This window comes from Thermobia domestica, chromosome 11, assembly GCF_964235325.1.
Source record: "Thermobia domestica chromosome 11, izTheDome1.hap1.1, whole genome shotgun sequence".
In the NCBI taxonomy this organism is placed as follows: domain Eukaryota; kingdom Metazoa; phylum Arthropoda; class Insecta; order Zygentoma; family Lepismatidae; genus Thermobia; species Thermobia domestica.
In genome coordinates this window covers 31,310,267-31,335,352 of record NC_137464.1, presented here as the reverse complement: position 1 = coordinate 31,335,352, position 25,086 = coordinate 31,310,267, and the positions used below count along the sequence as shown (strand labels likewise).

Below are 25,086 nucleotides of genomic sequence, written 5' to 3'. Positions count from 1 at the left end.
GAGTACGATCAATATATTGTTTTAATTACCAATTGTTGTTTGTGCAGCATTATAACACACATCGAAAACTGTACTTACAAAGGCGCGGTGGCTCAGTGGTAGAGCGTTCACCTCTGGTGCTTGGGGTCCCGGGTTCGATCCCAGCCCCCGCCAAGTGAACTTTGTGGTGGACAAACACCGTGTGCGTGGGTTTCCTCGGGGTTCTCCCGTTTCCTCCCACCTTCTTCATTCCACCATTTCATTCATTACTCACCATCACCGTCTCCTTTAGCCTCACCGGCATAACCGTGGGACGTAAAACTCAAAGATTTCATTTTATTTTGTACTTACAAAGGTCTTGAGAAAACTAACTTCTTACAGTAATCACAACTGGTAACCTGTTCTTACATATTTATTGAATGTATTCAAATAACTGGTAATAAATATAAAAATCCTTATTATAAAACCAAGATACCTCAGTCTGTCAGTCGCTCTCCTAATAGTTCAAAATCAGGCTAATAATTGTCATTAAATGCACTACCTCCCACCTGACAACAAAAAAATGTCAGAGCGTGAAGACAATTTTCAGCTCAAAGGTTTGGGGAGAAGGGGGAACAACTAATTCACTTAATTTATGTTCTATTTTCCACTTGCAGTAGCTAATAGTTTTCATTATGTCGCTTTCATCGAAGTGCGAGAAATATGAATTACAAAATTGAAGCTACTAGAAAAGATAAAAAAAAAAAAAATTGATCCTGCAGAAAATTTAGTTGTTCTAGTTTCAGCATTTCATGTTTATTTTTTTGGATTTTCAAAAAGTGAGAAATCATATTTTGATTAATTCGATATAGGTCACTAAGTGATACCATCAATTACAACTGTAAATACGTAGAATCTAATAGAAGTCCAAATTGTGTTATGTTTTCGGTCTCTCTATCGTATACTCCCAAACTATTAGTGTAAAGGGATCAGTGATTATTGCTTATTGATGGTATTGATTTCCCACCCATCGATCTATCGATTGATTGAGAACTGAAAATCATTATTTATCATGAGGAACTGCCATTAATGTTGTGATACCTTTTTCTTCAATTACATATAACAAGGACAAGTTCTTACTAATGAATTAGTCTCTGTCTGAGAATTCAGGTTATACTTTCTTCCGTATTTATATGATTTTCTTGCAGACTGGAAGAGGAGTTTGTTTACGCTTATGTAACGAATTATGTCAATGTATATTTTTATGAAATAAAGCTGAGAGAGTTCCTTTCCCGATTAACCAACCATCTCTGACATCAAGTATCTATCAACGCGTGACCCCACTCAGCAACATCACCAGGAAATTTTGGACTTTAAAAACCCAGGAAAACCCGGAAGTAGGGAGTTAGTTGGAAAGCTGAAGTTGGAGTAGGCCAGGAGAATCATAGTCGTCAGTTACAGTCGGCCGGTGGAGACTAGACCAGCAGTAAGAGTCTATCAGGAGACACTAGCCCAGTGGTTAAAGAGACGGTCGAGAGCTAGTCGGTCTGACAGACAATCTATCTCTTTAACAGTCTGTCTGCGTTGCGAAACGCGTGTCTGAAGTACTGCCACTTTTAGGCTAATTGTTCAGACCTTTTGGAGTTTTGCACGCCTAACGCGGAACAAGAATACAGACTATATTAAGCTTCAGGAGGACAACCAGGAGCCCATCAGAGACCATGGAGAATCGACAGGTACTGCGATTTCAGAATTCCTTCCTTCCCAACCTCTTACCTAAAAATCTCTCATCAGTTCTCTGAAAACTCTCATTTTCATTTTATATGATTTTAGATGGAGCGTCGTCGTCCGATTCCAGACCTAACTGCTCACATTTGGGTATCATTCCTTGTATTTCTATTTTCGACGACGCAGCTTAGTTGATTTCTAGTTTCAATTCATGCACCCGTAAAATTAGTGTAGTTCTACATGTATGAAAAAGGTATCATATTTTATATAAAAAAATAATTAATATCAATTACTCAAACATAATGTATATGAGTGAAATTTATTGATTCTCAAATAGACACTATTGATGAAAATTGAATTCACCAACCTGCTAAAATCTTTTTCTGTTTCCAGGGCTTCCTCACCGTGACCAAGTCGAAGAAGATGTCTCTCATCGATATCCAGCGCCATGATCTTCTCAAACAGCTGATTCAGAGCTTGGTTGGAATGGGTTACGATCAACGTCCTTTGTGCTGGGAAATTGTGGTACAAATTGGAGATAATTTGAACAGCGACGTCTGTTTTTCCGGTGCCAGGTGGACCTACCACTAACGTTAACCCAGGCTGCATTCCAGCTCGGATGGCTTCCACCTGAGTAGGTGTAAATGGAATTGCATTCCTGTTTACATATATAATAATTATTAGAATTCACGAACTGAAAACTGTCATATACATTATTCTGCAATATCAGTAAGAATATACATATTGGAGCTTCCTAGATATTATATTGGAAGTAAGGGTAAATAAAATCCCGGAAACTCGCAAGTTTACACTACATAAAATGGCATTCAAGTCTACCTTTTCTTCTTATTATTATTAACTACTACTACTATTCCCCATTCTTTTTACGGGTAAAGATTTCTACTAAAAGAATGAGTACTACAAACGCTTTCTTTTACTGCTGGATTCTTGACAACTGATCTTCACATACAATAAATCTCTGAACAGAGTACTAAAAAACTCAACTTCTGGTACAAAGGGATTCAGACTCCACCAGTCGGCATATGGCACTCATCCCTTTGGGGTTATGTGTGGCCAGCACATTGGCACCTCTCGCCGTTAATGTTAGCTTTCTGGACCGGAATTCGTTACTTCTATCTTTCAAGAAGCTCCTCAAATGGCTTCACAACACTGGGAGGACGCCGCAATACCAATCTATCTGAACAAAGCAACGTTCATTTAAAGATAATAAATGTGTAACAAGTTCACCAACTGAACATATTGGTTTCATCAGATACTCTAACAAACAGAAGGGATTTGCGTATAAATATAAATGAATCCTCGAAACTAGTTCTGAACGCTGATTGGCTGGTCAGAACGGACTCAGCCAATCAAAACAGAAGTTGACAGAAGTTCTTGTTTGTTACAGTGTCTGATGAAGCCAATACGTTCAGTTAGTTGGCGAAACTGATAAACATTTCTTATTTTTAAATAAACATTGCTTTATTCAGTGATTTGTATTTCTAGTTTCAGTTATTTAATATAGCAAAGCTACTATGAACCAGTTAGGTATTGAGTTGCTTTTGAGTTTAACGTCCCTTTCAGCAGCGCGGCTATATGAGACGGGACCTACTGATTAACGTGGAATCCGAACCACATGAACTCCCGCCGGGAATCCGAACCCGGGCTTTCCACGCCAAAGGCGCGTGCGCTAAATGCTTAGCCAGAAGAAGCTCTCAGTTAGTTCTTGAATCCAACTGGTGAGTGCGAACGGTCATCCATTTTTCCTGTGAAGTGACTTGACTTTGCTGATCTCACAGAAGCCGTATTCCAATGTACTAGGGTGTTGGCTACATGAACGAAATACTACAGTTGAATAAATACAATATTGAACCGTGTTAAGTTTCGACACCATAACAACCAGTCGTTCTTTTAGAAAAAATGTTCCGGAGGGGGCACACTTAGTATTCCGGGGGGCACTGCTGGTACTATTCTATTTATTATTATATTATAAACGTATTATGGTCCCCTCCGGGGGACACTCTCAGACCTTCGGGGGAGCAATGCCCCCCAAAAAACATATCTGGAAGAAACACATGAATAATTAGCATATAGCTATAGGAAGTTCCACAATTCTTGTAATGACAATTGGAAGATAATTCTATTTACATACACAAAAAAAATGTATGTAAAGAGAACTCCAAACTGATTTCGTTCCAGTACATAAGACTTTGTAGACACTATATAGCACAAAAGCTATAGGCTTTGTAAAATGATAGGGTGGACTTACTTTGTCTATTAGGTTTTTAAGAGTTTATCTGAACAGTTTCAGTCACTTATTTTGTGACTTTTTCAATAGGCTGATTCACTCACATAGGCAATTCACGGACTCAAGGTGACAACTCTTACATTTATTAGTATATTATGGCTACTTATAGCATTCTCCCCTCCCCCCTTCCAATAACATACTTAATCATCCAATGGAAATGAGCCTGATACACATCTTTCTTAATACAATCATTCTGGCTTATTTTTGTGAATAAAATCACTTCCCAAACATTGTAACAGGAGTTGTTTAAACAGATATGGGATAATTACTAATGAAATAAATTAAGAAAGAAAAAAAAGCCAACTTTACTGTGATTATTCCTGACAAATTTATGGGAAATCTATTTCTAAGAGTCTCACGATTTTTTAAAAATGTTTAATAATGATCACTAGAATTGTGAGCAGAAAACTTACTTTTTGGGTTCGTTGAATGGATAAGGACCCCTGCTAGGGATGACATGGGGTTCTACTATAATCACTTTCCTAGCACCCTTCACCTGATCGCTGTTGACCTCTCTCTTTTTGTTCAGCACCTCATCAAAAGTTAACCTGAAACAAATTACAGCATATCAAGCTTTTTTGTGTAAAAACACATTTGAAAAGTCATCTAAAAAAATGCAGATAACTTACCGAACAGCCTACCAGACATATAAGCGTATCTTTAAAACAGTCAACTCTCAACACATAAAAATAAAGCATTATTTTAAACATTTTTATTTAAGTCTTACGGTAAATGATGTATTGTTGATTATGTTCTGACATACAAATTATTTTGTCATTCTAATGCAACTAGCTAGCGTAATGACACTAAAATTATACTGTATATCACATTACACGTAAATATCAATTATACACGATAAAATCTTCATTAAGATGGCAACTTTTCAATAAATTTCCTGGAATACTTCTGATAGAGCACCAAATACAGTTGGACATCGATAGCTTGAACCTCAATAACTCGAATTTTTTCACATTCCCTTGAACTCTCCTTAACACTCAATGTTAAAATAACCTCTGTAACTCGAATGTTTAAAAATTACAACCTCGATAAGTCAAATTTTAAGGGTTTCATAATCATATTTAAAAACCTCGGTAACTCCTACTTTTGTATTTGAGAACCTCTACGAGTTAAAGTTTACCTCCATAAGTCGAATTTCTCTTGATGTGACCCCGATAACTCAAAACTATAGAGCTTTGGTTTTACGTAATTGTCGTTGTTGCTAACATGTATCGTAACTGTGTTTTACTCATATCTAGTATTTTATTTTTACTAGTCATCTTATTTAATTTAAGAAACTTTCACAACTTCGAGTTACAGAGGTTGAATGAATAAAACTTCTGGTTATAGAGGCTATATAGTCATTTTTCAGGAGGAACGCGGAGCCTCGATATCTCAAATTTTTTGTTGTGACCACCTTGATATCTCGAGCCTTGATTACTCGAAAAACTCGATAACTCGAACTTTTACTCATATCTAGTATTTTATTTTTACTAGTCATCTTATTTAATTTAAGAAACTTTCACAACTTCGAGTTATAGAGGTTGAATGAATAAAACTTCTGGTTATAGAGGCTATATAGTCATTTTTCAGGAGGAACGCGGAACCTCGATATCTCGAATTTTTGTTGTGATCACCTTGATATCTCGAAACTTGAGTACTCGAAAAACTCGGTAACTCGAACTTTTACTCATATCTAGTATTTTATTTTTACTAGTTATTTAATTTAAGAAACTTTCACAACTTCGAGTTATAGAGGTTGAATGAATAAAACTTCTGGTTATAGAGGCTATATAGTCATTTTTCAGGAGGAACGCGGAACCTCGATATCTCGAATTTTTGTTGTGATCACCTTGATATCTCGAAACTTGATTACTCGAAAAACTCGGTAACTCGAACTTTTACTCATATCTAGTATTTTATTTTTACTAGTCATCTTATTTAATTTAAGAAACTTTCACAACTTCGAGTTATAGAGGTTGAAAGAATAAAACTTCTGGTTATAGAGGCTATATAGTCATTTTTCAGGAGGAACGCGGTACCTCGATATCTCGAGTTTTTGTTGTGGCCACCTTGATTACTCGAAAAACTCGATAACTCAAATTTTTATCTAATCTCTTCAGCTTCAAGTTTCCGAGGTCCCACTGTATTAATACAAAATTACAGTAAGATCTAAATATGCACGTTTCTATTGCAAGATTTTCTGCTGAATTTGTATGGAAACATTAAATCCTATAATACATTTGAGGAAAATTTTAATAAATTTGTATTTGATAAAATATCTCGCATTTGAGATGAGTAATAGCCATAACATATATATTTCTCTGTATGTAACGATTCTGGCGTACATTAACATGTAGCAGTTACTGTAGGAGGTTCAAAGGTCTAGACAGAAAAGGTTTCTGAACATAAGAAATGAATTGAAAGAATACGAAAAGGAAAAGTTAGTCTAATAAAAGTGGTTACCAGCGTTTTGTGGATGAGAAAATAATTAGAGACAAGTCTTTAGTAGCAAATTCAACACAAAGATCGACAAAAGCAAAACAAAAGTTAGGAGATGCGCTGGAAAAGAAACAAGAAAAATGGAGATCAAAATAGATCAGCTGGTGGTCAAGTGCAAAAAGTCTGTTACTTACGGAGGAAAATAACAAGCAATAATACGTGTAAACAAGAAGTAAATTCAGAATAGCTCAGGCGAAGAAGATATTTGAAGATAAACAGAAGTTTCAAACCGGAAGCATCGCTATAGAACCGAATAAAAGGATGACAGCATACGTAATGAAGTATGGCATTATATGGATGTGGACTGGACAATAGGAGAATGGAAAAACGGAGAATGGAAACCTTCGAAATGTAGTTAGAAGCAGTGGCAATCCAGGATATGATCAAGCTAAACCATAGTTTGCAGCTTTATCCAGTGTAAAGCAGGATTGAAGCCCATTCTATGCAGTGTATACCTGAGCGTCAAGGGGGAGGGGCTGTAGCTCCTATAGTCCCCCCCTTGGATCCGCGCCTGTATAGAAGGATATTGAAAATTAGATGGGAGGATAATGTGTCAGATGAAACAGTACTGGAAATGGAAGAAGAAAATCATATACTGGAAACAAGAGATAGGATGAGTGGACACATCACAAGACATGGAGAAATCACCTTCTTAGCTATATATGAACGACAGAAGGAAAAATATATAGAGAGCCGCAATTGAAGCATACGAACCAAATGGTACAGGATATAGGGAAGAAAAAATACATAGAAATAAAAAGTCCGGGTTAAGATAGGAAAGAAAAAGTACATGGAAATGAAAAGTCTGGCTTAAGATAGGGAAGAAAAAGTGCATGGAAATGAAAAGTCTGGATTAAGATAGGGAAGAAAAAGTACATGGAAATGAAAAGTCTGGATTAAGATAGGGAAGAAAAAAAACATAGAAGTGAAAAGTCTGGCTTAAGATAGGGAAGAAAAAGTACATGGAGATGAAAAGTCTGGCTTAAGATAGGAAAGAAAAAGTACATGGAATCGAAAAGTCTAGCTCAGAATAGGGAAGAGTGGAAAGTTGCGTCAAACCAATCGACAGATTGATGACCTGAAAAGAAGATGGGACTAAGTACACAGGGGTCAGACATTTCGAAATAGTTAAATAATTGTGAATCGCTGGAAGAGTGCTGTTATTTTTGTCAGAACAGAATTCGAATTAATATTGTTATCTGTGAAATAATAGGAGTCATCACAAACTGGATATTTGCGAGATCTAGTCGAGAAAGTTAATATAATACAGTAATAGATTATAGAAAGCCCAGAAATCTAAATCCTAATCTTATTAAAATTAAGGGAATGCGTTTCAGCGTTTCTGAAAATTCCTCTACGGAAAATTGACGATTTTTTCTAATGAACTTGATAAACTTTATTCAGAAAGTGTCCAATGTGGAAATTTGCTCAAAGTTTGAGATTTTAAATTCGCTATATAGTCTCTTAATTAAAAATACGAGAACAAGAGTTCAGTGTATTCGAAAATGCTAACCGTAAGCGGAAAGCAGAAGGGGCCTTTCTGTGTTCTTCAAATTTCCCTACTTTTATAACTAGAGCGAACACCTGTTTCCGAAAATCCCGCTTCTGAAGAAGGAAGAGACGGAAGATTTCTATAATATTCAAATTTCCGGTTTTATACTTATTAGAACCTTATCCTTCCAGTGCAAAGAAAGGAACTTCTGCTAGTATCAAAACATGGGTATATCATATTTTTTATTCCTTCCTGTAATTTTCACAGATAACTTAAGCCTGTAGCTGCAAGCTGATTACTGCCCAGAACGTTCACTAAATAACAACTATCCTATACATAGTTATAAAACGTCGTATATTTCATCAAAATATCACGCATACTCTTTGTTATCACATATATTTAATATACAATACACCTTCAAATTATACACTTTATCGTGTCAAATTCCTGAAAGCAATACCTTCAAAACATATCAACACAACGGAATTAAGTATATTCCATTAAACATAAATAAACTTACCCCTTATATGCGTCCTCAATGATTTTGTTATTTCAATACTAACAATATTTCTCATCCATTAAGCCGAAACCAGAGGGAAGAACTACTATAGCGAATAGGATACAATTAGTAAACTCATTACTACACAAACAATCAGAAAATCTCAGGAGGCTACGTGGCAAATAGAACGCATTCGGCGTTAAGAGGTTAAAATATTTTTTAATAGCCACAACCTTAATAATAACACAACCTAGCACATTAAGCAGCTTTCTGTTAGTCAATGGCGAGTAACAAAGAGACTTATACACACCAAATATTATAAAAACACTTCCTTACTGATGTCGGAAATTCAAGCATGAAAACACAAACTCTGCAGATTACAGTACAGGCATGTCTATCTACCCAATCACAGCCATATATAACTCTTATACCCTTTCTTACCTGAAAGGAGGTACGAGTTTTTCTGGATCATTTGTTTTAACTCGTATTTCATGATCGGGGAAGCTAGCTCGAAGATGATCCATATCAAGGAATGTATCATTGAAGTCAAGCGTTGGAATTTCATTTGGCATTCTGGAAAAAGAAATAATCATAAGTAAATACAGATCTAATTATTATAAAATTGCTTGTTATTTTATAAGTGCAAATGTAAAAGAATTGCTTGGCAAAGCAATCCTTAAGAACTGCCTGTGTCAAATATTCCAAAATTTAAATTCGAAACCCTTTGGAAGTAGGGTTGCCAACTGGTTGGTATTTCACTGGCCTGGTCGGAAATATTGCTGCTATTTTGATTAAGGCCGGTGACCGTTACAAACTTCTTACCAGCCCCTTTATGATTGGTAAGAAGTATTTTGAAATCTGTAATAAAATATCGAACATCGAAATTCTTCAACAGGACCTTTACAAATATAAATATCTGTTGTATTATACATTAACAGATTTTTTTAAATTTATGGCAATGTTTTTTTTTTTTTTTTTTTCATTTATTTAATACAGGAAATTTGATAACTAGATTTTATTGTGAAACATTGTTTTAACAATAGAGACAGAAGTATATAATTTGTCAGAATTGTGCGGCATAAATAATAGCGATAAATTTAAATTGTCCATCAATTGCTGGCAAATAACTCATAAGCATTTCGTTAGTAGAATGTTTGTTGCATTGTTAGTTTCACGTCCCTAGCTGCTGCATATGACAACTTTCTTTAAATTTCCAACTTCCTTCCTTACGACTTCTTAAACCAATTTTCTGTAGTTGAAGTATACGTTTAAAGAGTAAATTTCATTTTGTAACTCCAAAATTGTCACGTAAGGATTAATATACTTTTGTTCATCTGTTTCGATAATTTTAAAGAAGTGGCAGTTACTGGTAAATACAATAAAATGATCAATACCAACTTCAGTTTTTCATTTTTTAGCACAATGTATCTATTAAGCTTATTAGTGAATGTACTAAGAATATGCAGAATACATGTGCTAATGCACTTTTGTCCACGATAGTACATTTCCTTCCCATGGATGGGTCCGAACAGAGTTTCTTCACACTTAGGCCTATATTATAGAGAATTTTCAGCGGGTGCCAGTAATTCTATTTTCCAAAGTTGGCAACCCTAAGCAATTTGAGTAAGTTAACAATCAGTGCGAACTACATATGTTGTTTACCATAATGAATAAGTTAAATGCTAACCACAAGACATGTTCTGATATTTAACTGTTCTTTCTATGCAGGTGAAATCAAGACAGGATGTGCAGGAATTCCTTATCTGTTTCTGAAAGGACACCTAAAAGGCAAATATTTCCGCAATCATCATTCTTTTACGGTGAATAAAAGAAGCTGGAGAATGCATGGCTAGCTAAAGTGTATTTCACTGAAATGGGAGTAAGTTAAAGCTCATGCAAAATTTCAGTTCGATACATCTGGCTAGAAACCTTCCAGTTGACCCTCATAGTCAAATAAATGAATATGAATGAATAAGTGAAAAAAAAATTAAATTAGCAATTTGAATTTAGAATAAAGTTTACATTGAAATTACTTTAAATACTAAACACTTCCTGATTACTGCAATATCTAAGGTGAAGAATGGTTGAGAAACTTGCTTTTATTTCACCGTTAACGTAGTCTGACAGAAACATGCACTTATAACATATATTCATGTATCTACGGTTGAAACTTCACGGATGTTTCTCAACCATTATTATTTCGGGAATTGGAAATAGTTATATCTAATTAAAGTAGGGAAACTCGGCTAGCTGATACATAACATTCTGATCTAGAGCCAGAAGAGAAACACCAATCACGACAAATATGAAATGTACCTGGAATAATGAGCTGCTCCCGGATCACCATATCCGAGAATAATATCATGCAACCAATCTGGTACAACACATTCAGTATTCATCAGTTCTCTTATTGTCTCCAAAACAGCTTTGAAGTTATTCTCTTTTGGCTTTCTTCTCATAATGATATTGAAAGTCTCATACACGTCCTGAAAACAAACATAAAAAGCATAAACTTCCCTTGTACTGAGCATACTAGCTGCATACACCAAGATAATTTTAGTCGTAATTAGTTGTCACTAAGACATTAAATCATTAGTTTTTAATATTTTATTTGAAAACTGTTGCGGAAAATAATTGTCTCATCTAATCACATAATGCGGTTTTCAATACAAGTAAAAAATTATAGTTACTCTTAATAAGAAAAGTCCTGTCCCAGTTTCATCGTTTTGAACCGATACTTTTCTTTTCACTTTGAAAGTTATCATTGTTAATTCATGAAAATTTTCTCGCGAATAGTTCATAAATAGCCTACAAAAGGAAGATCTTTATTATTATTTTTTTTTCAGATTTCCTAAGTTCCTAAAATAGCTGACACATTCCCTCGTTGCATGGCTACACTAACGCCACTAACGCATTGTATGAGAAATGCTCTAGCTCGGGTATCTGCCGATTTTAGTGATATGCGTTGGCCAACTTCGTTGATAACATTAAATCCCTCCTGACCCCATGAATCACTTGATTCAATTGCTATTGTAACAAACCAATATTTATTCAATAGATTGATATTCAATATTCCTTCTTTCGACCTCTCTTCGAGCTGATATGAGTCCTGCTCGAGTCGATATATCGGACACATTTGAGGGAGAATAAGTATCTGCATAGGTGAAGTTCCAAACAAGCGCCTTCCCTTTTCTGCATGGCACTAACGTCATTTCGTTAGGCCTTTTTCCGTCACTGCAGCTACATCCATTTGGCTTTCTCACTGAAGAAACGCCTGCTGAAATGAGAGCTCTCAGAATAATATCATTCACAATGGTATGTCGTGAAATATATCTACTCCTAAACGTAGAGCAGTAGTTATTCGAAAACTCTCGTTAGATAGATGTAAGCCCAGAGAAAAAGGTATGTTATATCCAGAGATGATGAAGTATATATATAAAATCCGAAACTTCTCCTTAAGAAGCACTAATATTTGTTCCTGTAGGATCAAAGGATGTTGTTTTTCTATCGCACTTGCTTCTGGATTCTTATATATGCGTCGTAATCTTAAGACAGCAACTATTTCACACATCTGAACATTACTAATGGAAAAATGTCAAAGAAGTAAGGCCAGCATCGCAAGATGTGAGGTGAATGCTAGCAGCTGAGGTTTCGATATAACCTCTGATGATGATAGGAGAATCTATTGAAACTGTTCGGTAATTTAAGATTACGACACAGTCTGAGGTAAGTTTAATATCTACTGAGCTCAACTTCGCATCTCAACTCCCGTTTCAAGTTTATTATTTAAATAAGTTGGTGAGGGTCTTAAGGCATCAATACTCTCTAAAATCAAGTTTTATCCGTTGAAAGCTAAGTTGGCTATTTACGTCACAAACTCTTAGGATAAATTCGATGCCCCTTATGTTGAACTGATCAATGCAGCTACGTTAAAAACTTGAGAAAAAAAAATCTTACCTCTTTTCCTTGTGAAGCATGGTCCATATCAAGTCGATATTGATTACCGTCCAACCAAACTCGGAATGTTCGTGTATCTCCAGGTAATTCTGGTTTCGGTTCAGGACCTTCTTCTATGACACGACCATTCTGATCCAACATACCTTCGATTTCACAGCCTCTGACATACGTGAGACCAACTTGCGGAATAAATGGCTGGTTTTGGTCGTACTGAGTACCTACTCGACAAATAAAGTAAATAAACAATTTAAAGTTTTCTGAATTGAGTATAGTGTTTGAAAATATACACCAAATAAGCGAAACAACACACATACTTTCGAAAATATGAAAAATTATATTATGGTTAACCTTATTTAGTAGGTGGCAAAGTTCAAAACACAAATTTAATAATCTTCAAAATATATTAAAGTTCACATCATTTGCATGAAATAAAATAATATTTCTGATTCAGCACGTTTCTATCATCAGGTTTCTCTTTGATATTACATTTGGCCAGTGGCGTATCCAGAATTTTATCAAGGGAAAGGGGTTCAAGCACTCAGTCTTACATATCCTTTCACGGCAAGCATGATTTTTGTACATATATCTTAATGCAATAAAGTCTTATTTTTCCACAATATCTTACTGAAGAGGGTAGAGGAGGGTTGAACTCAGAAACGCCCGCCTGGTGTATGCCACTGCATTTGGCCTTTTAAAGTTTACAGCTAGGGACAAGAGCAAAGCGGCCTAAATAGAGGACTTTCGTGTATTTCCGTAATCAGTTCAAGAAAATCAACATATCGAACATCATTTGAAAACTATAGAACAGACTTATGTATAACTATGTATTTATCTTCCAATCATATGTACTCTTCTAACATCAGTAAACCACAGACATCAAATTTTTACCTCTGAAATTGCAAAGAGACGTTTTTCAGAAAGACTATGGAAAGTGTGAAGACTAACGGAGTAATTAATTTTACTTGATAATTGAATCGGTCATTCTTAAAAGGAGATATGTAATATTTAAATATAATGAAATACATCCCCTTTTAACAATGATCGATTCAACTGTAGATTTATTGAATATCCCAGTTTATGTACATCTGATAATCACCTCCTACGTTATACATTTTCTACGGCCCTGGTAAATAAATAAATGATACCTGCAGTTATTGTATTTCTATTTCATATTTCATAGCTGACCCATTTGCCGAACATTATAAACGAGTTGTTTACGAAGGATATTTTCTCAGTCTTTAAAGACGTTACTGATCATTCTGACTTTTAAAAAAAAGGAGAAGTCCAAGCAAGATGGTGATAACTACAAACCAATAAGATTGCCATTAACGTTCTCAAAAAATAATCGAAAAGATACTAAATAACAGAATGCACAATCATTTTTAAAGATGAATATTGTCATGGTTTAGCACTCAACATGGTTTCCTGAAAGATAAATCACCACACATCGCTATTTATAAATTCTTAAGCAAAATCAATACAGATACGGATAACAAGATACAGCCTGTAAGCATATTATGCGACCTAGGCAAGGTACTGTATGAACCATCATATACTTCTAGAAAGGTTGAACAAGTATGGAATAAGAGGCGTAACCAACTTGTGACTAGAATCATATTTGTCACTAAAACAGTTATAACAACATACTGAAGTATCTCTGATCACATATGCAAAATATTACGTCTAGGAAACAATCAACCGATAACGGTGTCCCTTAATGATCGTTTCTAGGCACTCTAATGTTTCTTGCATATATAAATGATTCCCTCTAGTATTACAGAAGGATACCCTACACTTTGAGCAGACGATATAAATATTATAGTATTAGATTTGTGTAAAGAGAAACTTCAAAGAAAAATATTTTTACTGGACAATTAGGAAGCTGGTTCTGTAAAAACAAATTAATGCTGAACTAATAAATCTAATTTTTTATTTAATTTATTTATTTTTTAAGTTCGGTTGGACAGGTTTTATATCACCCATTTTGCATTACAATATATATAATGAAAGTTGTGAATATGTGAAATCAATAAAATTTTCAGGCGTAACTATTGACAACAAAATCAAATGGCATCAACACATAAAAGTTCTCTATAATAAACTAATCTCAGTAATATGCATAATTAGATCTCTATGCTTCTGTAATGCTATTTCGGCACATGGGCCAGATACCATGTAGCACATTCTTACCTATATCACACGTTGGTCTTACAGTAATCAAGAAACAAACGTCGTGTTTTCGAAGAGATTCCCACTCTGCCTTGATTTCTTTCCTTAGACTAAGATTTACTGTAACATCAGCTCTCACTCGGGATGGTTTCTTTTCACCTAATAAACAAAACAAATTGGAAAATTATAATTTATTTTAAGTTCATATTTTTCAAACTAAATTAGATATAACTGGTCAAAAAAAAACAGAATCATGAGTCTTCCGATTTAGCAAATTTCCTCAGAGCAAAAGAAAGGAGAAGAAATGCAGAAAAAATTAGGAAACATCACGGCTTGACTAACAATATTTTAAAAAAACCGTGACCAGACCAATCATGAAGAAGAGTTTCAGGAAACACAACCTAAGAAATCCATGCTCTGAGAAGAGGAGAAACTAGATGAAAATTATACTAATGTATATGTATATATATATATACACACACGATCTTTCTCTTTTCGGCATTTATTTTCTCTTTCTTATCTCAGATGGCAACTCATTATTCACCGAAAATTACAGTATGTTAATTACTTGTTAACTAACAATAACTACGTAAGTACAATACTTTGTTTTGTTTTATATTTCAACGTGGACACATGAAGAAAAATATGTTATTTTCATGGTTATCTGGCTGATTACATATATAAAAACATAAAATAAATATTATATCTATCATCTATTTAATCAGTGGTGTACCAGGGGGTGGGGGTCGTGGTTTTAGCCTCTCCTCTTGAGCAATGCTTATAAACCACACTACAAGCTGTTCTACAACTATTGCTACAAGCAAGCAAATGATGAACATCATTATTACCAACAAGACAGATAACTAAAAAGGAACACTAGTGCCGTTACCACCCACGAAGAGAACTCCCTCGTGGTTAAGTGGTTAGCGTACGCGCCTTTGGCGTGGAGACCTGGGTTCAATTCCCGGCAGCTCCACGTTCACCTGCAGGTTCACAACTCATAACCTCGTTGCTGAACGGAACGCTAAGCTCAAAATCAAAATCAAATCTAATCAACTACCGACGAAGATAGTATAAAAGACGCAGCAGGATCTTTAATAATATTAGTTTTAACTACTTAACTCCCCTGTTTTAGCTTGCTTAAAGCTCTAAAAAAATTTACTTAATCCAGCTTCTTAGCTTCCTAAGGCTCTGAAATGTTTTGTCCCCTTAGCTTGCCTGGAGCTTTGTGGGATCTTAACTTCTTTTTTTCTTTCTTTCTTACCTAAAGCACTAACAAAAATATCCTAACTGCGACCACTTAGTTTGTCTAAAGCTTTGTAAGATCATAACCCTTTTCTTTGATAGCCTGGAGCACTGGGAGATCTTGAATGTCAACCATTTAACTTATCTAAAGCTTCATAGTTTTTTAACCGCACTTCTTAGTTTGACTAAAGCTCTAAAAAATATCCTGCTCTTAGCCGCCTAAGCTTAAAAACCTTCCAAACAAAAGGGAATCTACATAAAAAAAATCTACATAAAAACATTGTATTAGTCTTCAAGCCTCAATTATAGTAATTCGTATATTTATATAACAAAATTTGTATAATACAAGTTTGTAATAAAAAAAAAAAAAAAAAGTTTGCTCATTGCTCTATCTACTGCCCTAGCAAGATATTTTAAAGTATTAAGATAATTAGGATTAGGATTAGGATTTAGATTTCTGGGCTTTCGGCATCTAAGGCCATTTAGCCCGTCACGATTTGAGGGATGACGTCCCTCGGCGAGCACACAATCCGGTGAATGGGAAGGAAGAAAGGATTGGGGAGGGAAGGAGGCGGCCTGGGACCTATAAGTTAGGTACCACCCCGGCATTTGCCTGGTGTGAATGAGGAAAACCCAGGAAAACCTCATTCAAGGTGGCTGGCCTGAAAAAGCGTGTTACACTTTTGCGACCGAGTGACCCCACCGGGAATCGAACCCGGGACCGCTCGCACCGAAGGCGAGAGCGTTAGCGACTATTCATTATCCATTATCGGCGAAACGAACGCACCATTAGTACTTAAAGGAGTATCCCTATACCTTAACTTCCTTTTTACAGTTCGTTTTGCCGATAACGGACCACGGTAGAACATGGATATTTAGATAGAGCGCATATTAGTTCCTTTGTAATTGCTTAAACCGTTTGGGATCAGTCCTGTAGTTTCTAAGTCAGAGCGTTTCGAAACGTGGATTTTCGAATTTTCGGCGGCTCATAACTCTGAAAGGAGACGTTTTTCGTACCATGTTTATTAGAACTTTTTTCTTTCATTTCATATAAGGAATCACCACCCAAAGTTTGTCGGTGGAGTTACCTACCACCCTGTATGTTAATACTAAGACTCTGAAACTAAGATATATATATATATACAGCGTGCCCCACAAAAATACAGGAAATTTGGATTTTCTACAATAAGAGCGACTGTATGTGTAATAATGTGTGTTATGTGCAATTGTATAATTTGGTGCTGTTCCATTGTGTATATTACATATGTGCACCCAGATGTTCCAAGACATTAACACAGTTATGGGTGATCACGAATGGACATGGCAACAAGACGGTGCGAAGACCCATACAGCAATCGATACTGTGACATGGATAAGAATTAATACTCCTGACTTCATCGAACCTAACGACTGGCCGTCTAAACGTCCAGATCTCAAGGTGATGGATTATTGCATTTGGAGTATACTGCTACAGAAGGTTTAAGAACACAGGAGAGACATCACAAACATTGATGGCCTGAAAGTGTACTGACAGACGCCTGGAACAACGTTACACTTCAAACTATCCAGAATGCTACCGGAAATTGGTTACAACGTCTACGACGCTGTGTGGAAGCCAAAGGGAATCATTTTGAGCACTTGCATTGATTATGATCATTCAAGTGACAGTGTCAGTAAAATATAAATGAAAATATGTGTGTCCACCTCATATTACAGAATCTACAATAAATTTCCTGCTTTTTTGTGGGAACCCTGTATATCTTAATACTTATATATATATACACACACAAATATCTGAAATTATATAAACTAAAGAGCTTGGATCCTCCCCTTCAGGAACTTCTGCGTACATCACTGATTTCATTAATATTTTCACTGCACTGTCCTCATTGAGTCTATTTATCTTCATAAGTTTGCAATGGAAATACTTTTATCCTATATTTGATCTTGCTTCATAACATATTAAAGAAGATAATTCTTTTACTAATAAAAACACATACCTATATTAGGTTTTGCTACTTCAACAACGGCAAAATTTACAATTGGCTGTGCCATTCGGGCCCAGCCTCCGTAGAAAACGCTTCCATCCTCAGCTTTCCTACACAAAAAGAATAATATATTCCTTAAATTCAAGAATCAGACACTATATAACTATAGAAAATATATAATCTTAACATAATAAACTACAAGAAAATATAATCCATAGACATTTATCAAAAACCATTTCAAGTATTTTCCTACTACTTCTTCAATGATACACAACAATAGTATTTATAAACGTGAATCTACTCTACAGTTCACACAACAAATTTTAGATATTCATAATGAACCGAAATATAATTTTCTTACCACATTGAAACTATCAAAATGTGAATTTTAGTACTATAGAGATTTGATATATTGTTGAAAGTTACTATTTTAAATATTATATGCTTTACTAATTATTAACTAAATGAACGATTGTTACAGTTTGTTTTCCCCCAACTCTTAACAATACACACTATGTTTATAGTGATATGCACTGACCACCTTGTGTTTGAAGATGACTCATATTGGCAGGGCTCAGGGTTGGAAAGAGGCAAGCAAGGAAGGACAGAACGTCCTGTATGGCTGCTTCACTGCGAGATGTAAATAAACGGGAACCCAACAACTTAACAATTCCCAAGAAAACAATATGGAAATGGATATTAAGGGAATGTCTAGGGAATGCGACACTACTGTTTCGCAAAGGATCATCCCCGGCAGGGGAAGAAAAGCATGCAGAGCCTCCTTGATCGTCACCAAACAAAACCCCTGCAGGATTATGAACTTGGAACGTGAGATCGCTGCTGCAATGCGAAAATCTGGTGAATTCAAAGACAAAAAAGCGAAGAATGAAGATAGATATGCTAGGCATCAGTGAAGTTCGGTGGCCTGATGGTGGAGATCTATGGGAAGGAGACTTTAGAATAATCCATTCAGAAGCTGTAAACGGAACGGTAGAGTTGGCTTTCTTATAAACAAGAAAATGGGACACGAACGAATAGGCAGCTGGAGATACAACGAAAGAACAGCAATGATAAAGACAAGAGTAGAATCAAGAAAATGACCACATACGAGGGTAAGTCAAAAATTTCTGCAATTTTAATGTAACTTTTCTTACATTGTTCATAAGGACCTCTAATCCTCGTTGTTTTATTGTTATGCTGTTGTGGTCATGCTATGAAAGTTTGATCCTAATTCCTCCATTTGTCTTCCTTTTGATGCAGATAGATCATGGCCGCTCCGTTAGAAGTTTGCACCAAAGAGGAACAACGAACAGTGATCCGGCTTTTGCAGTCGGAAAGTACATCTGGGGCCGCAATCCATCAAAGACTTTCGATACAATACTTGGCGGAACGAAGTGTCTACGAATGGATTAAAAAAATCAAAAATGGTCGCACAAGTGTTACGCACGAGGAAGGAGCCGGACGAGCATCTACGACCACAAATAATGACAACATTGAGTATGCACGTGATATGTTAGACAGACGAATGCCATTGATGAAGTGGTACATAGCCTGGAAATTAGTGATGGTTCCTGATACACCTTCCGACCACAAAAACTGGATCATTGCTCTTTGTTTCTCTTTAGTGCAAACTTCTAATGGAGCGACCATGATCTTATCTGCAGCAAAAGGAAAACAAATGGAGGATTTAGGATCAAATTTTCACAGCATGACCAAGAGTTAAGTTAAAATTGCGGATAATTTTTGACTCACCCTCGTACAATACATGCATACAGATCTACAACAAGCTCCGCCGACGATGAAGTGGAAGAAAGATACGAGCAACTAGAGGAAGTAATACTGGCAGTCCCAAACACGGATAACCTAACCACCATGGGAGATTGGAATGCGATAGTCGGGAATGGGAAAGAAGAAAACATAACAGAGAGTTTGGACTAGTAATATATATATAGTCTGACAAGCATTCATAAAACAAGTGAAGAACAACAGCTACCCAGAAGCAGACGTAGATTCCGACTATAATCTAGTGCTACTGAATAGTGAGTTGAGATTAAAGAAGAAAAGAATATCAAGAACACATAGCAGATAGAACACAAATAAATTAGGAAGATACACTAACCTGCAAAAAGAGTTCCAAGAAGCAACAGACAAAGAGAAAGCATCTTAAGGCATGATCCGAATCAAAATGGGAAGCAATGAAGAAAGGAAGCAAGAAAACAGCTGACGAATGTATACGAAAAGAACCTAAAGTACAGCATAAACATTGGATAACGGACGGAATACTAGAACTGGAGAAAAGAAGGCAGTACAAAATCATACAGAACGAAGACGAATGTAAGAGGTGCAGAAATCGTATAGAAAGCGCGCCCACACGATAGCCAGTCGGGAGACTTTGAATTTAGCACAAAGAAGCCGTCATGAAGTCTGTGGTCCCTTAGGAAGAAGAGAAAACTAAACGTTGCCGTACGTAGTGTCTCCCTTTCCCCTTTACATCTCTCCTTCTCTTTCTCTTCCATCATGTGTCTAACAATGTGTGTGTATGTAGGAGGGGGAGGTTGTGTCAAAGAAAAAGGATCATTGACAAAGATTTGGCAACAGTTTGGATTCAGTTTATTGCCTGTCAGTTACTTTTCAAGGGAAAGAAAAAACAAACAGGACAATATGAAAAGAAATCGCACACGGGGGTGGCTTCCCTTTGTAAGCAAGTGGTTGTCTTTAGAGTGAGGCTACTATATTAACAGTGAAGAAAAAAAAAAAAAAGCAAGAGAAAACTGGATAAACAAACTGTGTAAAAATGATGAGGAAAACATGGTTAAACGACGTACATAGACATACGAAAACGATTCGGCGATGAGAGGAAACGATCAGACATTATATTAGACAAGGAAGGGGATCTAAGACTAGATAACACGAAGATGGAAGGGATATATAGAGGGAACAGTGGTACAGGAAGATGAGGAAGTAGACGAAAATAAGTTAGGTTCATCGATTTCAAAATGTAAATTCAACAACGCACTGAAAAAAAAAATGAAAAACGGGAAAGTTTCAGGATTGGGAGAAATACTGTAGAAGATACTCAAGAATGTCGGAACAGAAACAAAGAAGAGGTTATTTCATCTTATTAACGGAATGTTCTGTTCTGACTGAAGAAGTGCCAAGAGATTTCGAAAAAAGTGGCATGATCTCTAAATCAAAGAATGGACCAAAAAAATGTAAAGAACATCGAACAGTTAGCTTGCTGTGCCACGAGTCAAAGATTCTGTGTAGAATTATTGCACAAAGATTGGAGGGGAAAGCAGAAGAAAGGCTATCAGGGGATGAGTTTGGATCAGAAGGAAAACAGGAATAAGAAAAGCAATACTGAGCTTGTGTCTGACTATCCAGCAACTCCTCAGGATAAATAAGCAGTAATCGTTGCTTTCTTAGATATTGGGAAAGCATTTGATTATGTGGTTTGGAGTATCATGTTCAGGACACTGAATAATCTGAAGGTGAACTATAGGGACAGAAAAATAATATATCGTCGTATGAGTACCAAAGTAACGTAACTCCATTTTCGTAGGTTTACAGGAGAGAGGAAATTGTTTTTTTCTTTTAGTGTATTTTTAATAAGATGGTTAAAACATTATTGAAAAATTGTCAAGGTATGGGAAAGTGAGGTTCAATAATACTCAAATGACACCAAGTGGGGCTTTCAGAATTATGTACATATATTCATGCAAACGAAAAATCCACTCTTGGACTTACATTTCTCTGGCTCTCATACGACGACATTAACTGTACAAGAACCAAATAGTTCTCATTGGAAGAGAATAGAATGAATAAGCAACAATACGGAAAGAAGTAGGGTAAGGATATGGTCTGTTTCCACTACTGTTCAACATCTATATAGAAGAAACTATGAAAGAATTCTTGGCTAATGAAGAAAAAGGCATAAAAATAAACGGTCAGATTTTTCAGTACAATTACGTTTGCGGACACCTAGTTGCGGACAACGAAGAGGATTTGCAAGAAGCAGTTTGTAATCTGAACGAACGTCTGAAAGAAAAATGCAAAATGAAAATAAATAAAAAGAAAAGAAAAGTACAAGCAATGGACTTCAAAAAGCAAGCATCTGGTTAGGAGGAGAAAGAGCTAAAGAAGTCAAATCTTTTAAACGTTTAGGAACTATAAAGAAATATAATCTCCTCAGACAGGAGAAGCGAAAAAACTGTGGCTTCGAGGATAGCACAGGTAAAACAGGCGTCCATCAGGAAGGGAGCAAACTACCACCAAAAAACGTGTCGTTGAAAGTTAGAAAGGGATTCATCAAGACCTTGATATGGAGTGTCGCGCTATATAACTCAGGAACGTGAACACTGACGAAAGCAGAAGTACGATAATTGGGAGCGTTCGAAATGTGCTGGCGCAAATGCGATTATATCGTGGATGGCAAAGAAGAGAAATGAAGATGTGCTAAAGGAAGCTAATAAAGAACAGCAAGTCATGCAAGTAATAGAGAAAAGAAATAGCATGATTGGTCACCTTATTCGACACTCAAACTGGACCAACGTATTACTGGAGGGAAAGACAGAAGGAAGACCAAGAATCGAAATACCTTAATGCGATTAGGAAGAAGAGAGCGTATCTATCTCTCACACTGCTGTGCCACGAACAGAAAAAGTTATAAATATTATCCATACTGCCCTCCACTATATTGAGGTGAGAAGAAGAAGGTTAGCTTTCACTGAAGTATGTTGGATACTTCTACAGGATACTAAATTGAACAGAGTAGTCGGTCGGAATGAGGCTAATTTGGTAATTGCAATCGAAAGAATGTCATGAGCTTTTGATTGAACCCAAAATAAAGACCACAATAGACCGGGAACACCTCATTTCATGCTGACAAAGTTTACCTCAAATTTTACGAAAAACGTAAAAATAACACCTTCAAAAAAACAGACAACATTTCTACATGCAATTTCATTGATTTTTATCAACATGTGATATGTATTTACTTAAAATTAGCACCTAGAAGGTAATAAGCTGGAATGTTGCAACATTCGGCAAATCCTAATCCAAAAACATCCCACGATTACACTAGTCTGGTCGTACTAGCAGGCAAATTCTCAACAATGACTGTTTTATCGTCTCCAAGCGCCTCACCTATATAAGTCTTGTCTGTGAATGAAAGCCATTGATTAAGTAGCAAGACATTTTCATATTTTGCGTTCGCTGCTTCGACAAAGATCTTTTGAATAAACTTGATTAGGCCTATTTTATTCATTATACCCGATTATGAGGCCTCGAAAACTATATTCGCTGGTTTCAATATGTTTTGCCAAACAACAGGCTCAAATTTCCCAGTGTACTCTTAATTAATAAGACAGTGACAAAATTTGACTCCGTTTCCTTCTGGAGCCGCTGGGAACAAATGTATAATTTTGTATGCAGGCGCTGGATATATGCTGGATAGTTTTCAATGTTAGGTTTCTCCGAAAATTGAATGATTATAGGTTTTTAATGAAAAGTCGTTTAAACTTTGTCACTGTTAAACAGTGTGTTCCCGGTCGATTGAGGTTTTTGTTTTAGGTTCGTTCGAAAGCTTATGGCGTGTTCTTTCGATTGCAATTATCAAATCAATCCCATTCTGAGCCACTACTCTGTCTGATTACTAGTAAGATTTGAACAAGTTAAAAACAACAAAAACTGTTTACCAAGGATATATTCTAATGATAGCAATAGGACAGATATTTATCATTGCAGGTGGAAGTATTTTTATCTGCAATAAATGCTTACCAAGGACTTAATCTGCTTACAGCATCTTCTATATCTTGTCTGATCTCATCTGAAATTGGAAGAAAGGCATGTTATTAATTAAAACCATGATAAAGGTGACTTGATAGATACTGGCGAACGATAAGTTTTCGAAATATATTGGAATCCTTAGAATAATTAATAACCGCATTCTTTGTATTAAGGAACTTCTCTGTGCCTTTACTCATTTTTATGGATTTTTTAACGTCACAAATTGCTCTTAAAGACTATTTGGATACAAGAATTGTTTATAATAGTTTATTTACTTATTTACGTTGCCCTTGTGTGAGACCAGGAGACAATTGATCAAACTGATTTTGGACGCAGAAACAGAACTCTAATGTTGAAATGTGGTAAATGCCATGTACTGTATTATTATCATGATTTTATTACTTCATGTTTTAGTATAAGATATTCTACTTGTATTTGCTTTATAACTTTTATTTCATAATTATACAGGGTAAGTCAAAATGATGGACCCGATTTCAGAAATTTATTCTATGAAATCTATTAAATATTTGTTATTGTGAGACACGCGCGCCGAAAGGTTAACTTTCAAAGTTTAGTTTCCACGCATTATTTCCACTTTCTACCGCTAGGAGTCAGCAGTGAGAATGAAATGAGTTGTTGATATTGACCGCAACCTACTATAATAGGGTTGGCAAGAGATAGACTATCGGCTAGATGTATGCCGTGTTACGCAAGCGGCTCACATAGAACACTTGTGATAAGTTTGGAGCAAACTTGGACAATTTAACTTTCCTAGCACATGTCTTACAATAACAAATGTTTATTAGCTCTCACAAAATAAATTTCTGAAATCGGGTCCATCGTTTTGACTTGCCCTGTATCATTCATGAGCTCTTCAAACAAAAATATTGTGTTCTCAGCATTGGATCCGTTTCAAATATTGATAAGTTCTATACAATTTTTTACAAATATTTCCAGAACAATTAATAAATCAAATAAAATAAAATATAGCAATTAGCTTCTCAACACTACCACTGTGATCAAAAGACTTACATGTCGATTCCAGACGAAATAGATTGAAGTTCCGCAATAAATAGTCATGGAGAGTAAGAAATTGAAGATTGAGTTTTGGCAATGCTAAACAGCCTTCACCCGAAAAATATTCCGTTGGCACAATATTCTCATTCCAGATGATTTCTTCCGTTGGGTACAAGGGCATTTCATTCAGGGCTTCTAACTGAGAAGCACGGCGTTCATGTCGAGATACCTGAAATAAATACAAATAATCATTATATAACTTTAGATTATAACCCTACCATCCCAATAAATAAGACAATTGATTGAGATCACACATAAATGGCAGTGCCGAGGTTAATCAAATTAGGTGTGGAAAAAGTATGAATGAACAATCTATCAATGATTATTTGGTTCAAGTCAAGACATTGATAATGACTGATCAGGTTATAAAGCGAGGAAA

The 25,086-nt window shown here is 35.8% G+C and overlaps 1 protein-coding gene across 1 annotated transcript in view; it reads right to left on the bottom strand.

Moving 5' to 3' along the window:
* LOC145664005 (RNA helicase aquarius) overlaps nucleotides 1-25,086 on the bottom strand; it is a 253,088-nt gene that overhangs the window by 45,679 nt on the left and 182,323 nt on the right. The window contains exons 10-18 of the mRNA XM_081730295.1: nucleotides 24,663-24,876; nucleotides 23,622-23,670; nucleotides 17,856-17,953; nucleotides 14,632-14,769; nucleotides 12,442-12,659; nucleotides 10,801-10,970; nucleotides 8,926-9,057; nucleotides 4,408-4,542; nucleotides 2,054-2,344 (exon numbers count right to left, since the gene is read on the bottom strand). Of these exons, the coding sequence (XP_081586421.1) occupies nucleotides 2,054-2,344; nucleotides 4,408-4,542; nucleotides 8,926-9,057; nucleotides 10,801-10,970; nucleotides 12,442-12,659; nucleotides 14,632-14,769; nucleotides 17,856-17,953; nucleotides 23,622-23,670; nucleotides 24,663-24,876 (1,445 nt within the window). The remainder of the gene's footprint in view (nucleotides 1-2,053; nucleotides 2,345-4,407; nucleotides 4,543-8,925; nucleotides 9,058-10,800; nucleotides 10,971-12,441; nucleotides 12,660-14,631; nucleotides 14,770-17,855; nucleotides 17,954-23,621; nucleotides 23,671-24,662; nucleotides 24,877-25,086) is intronic.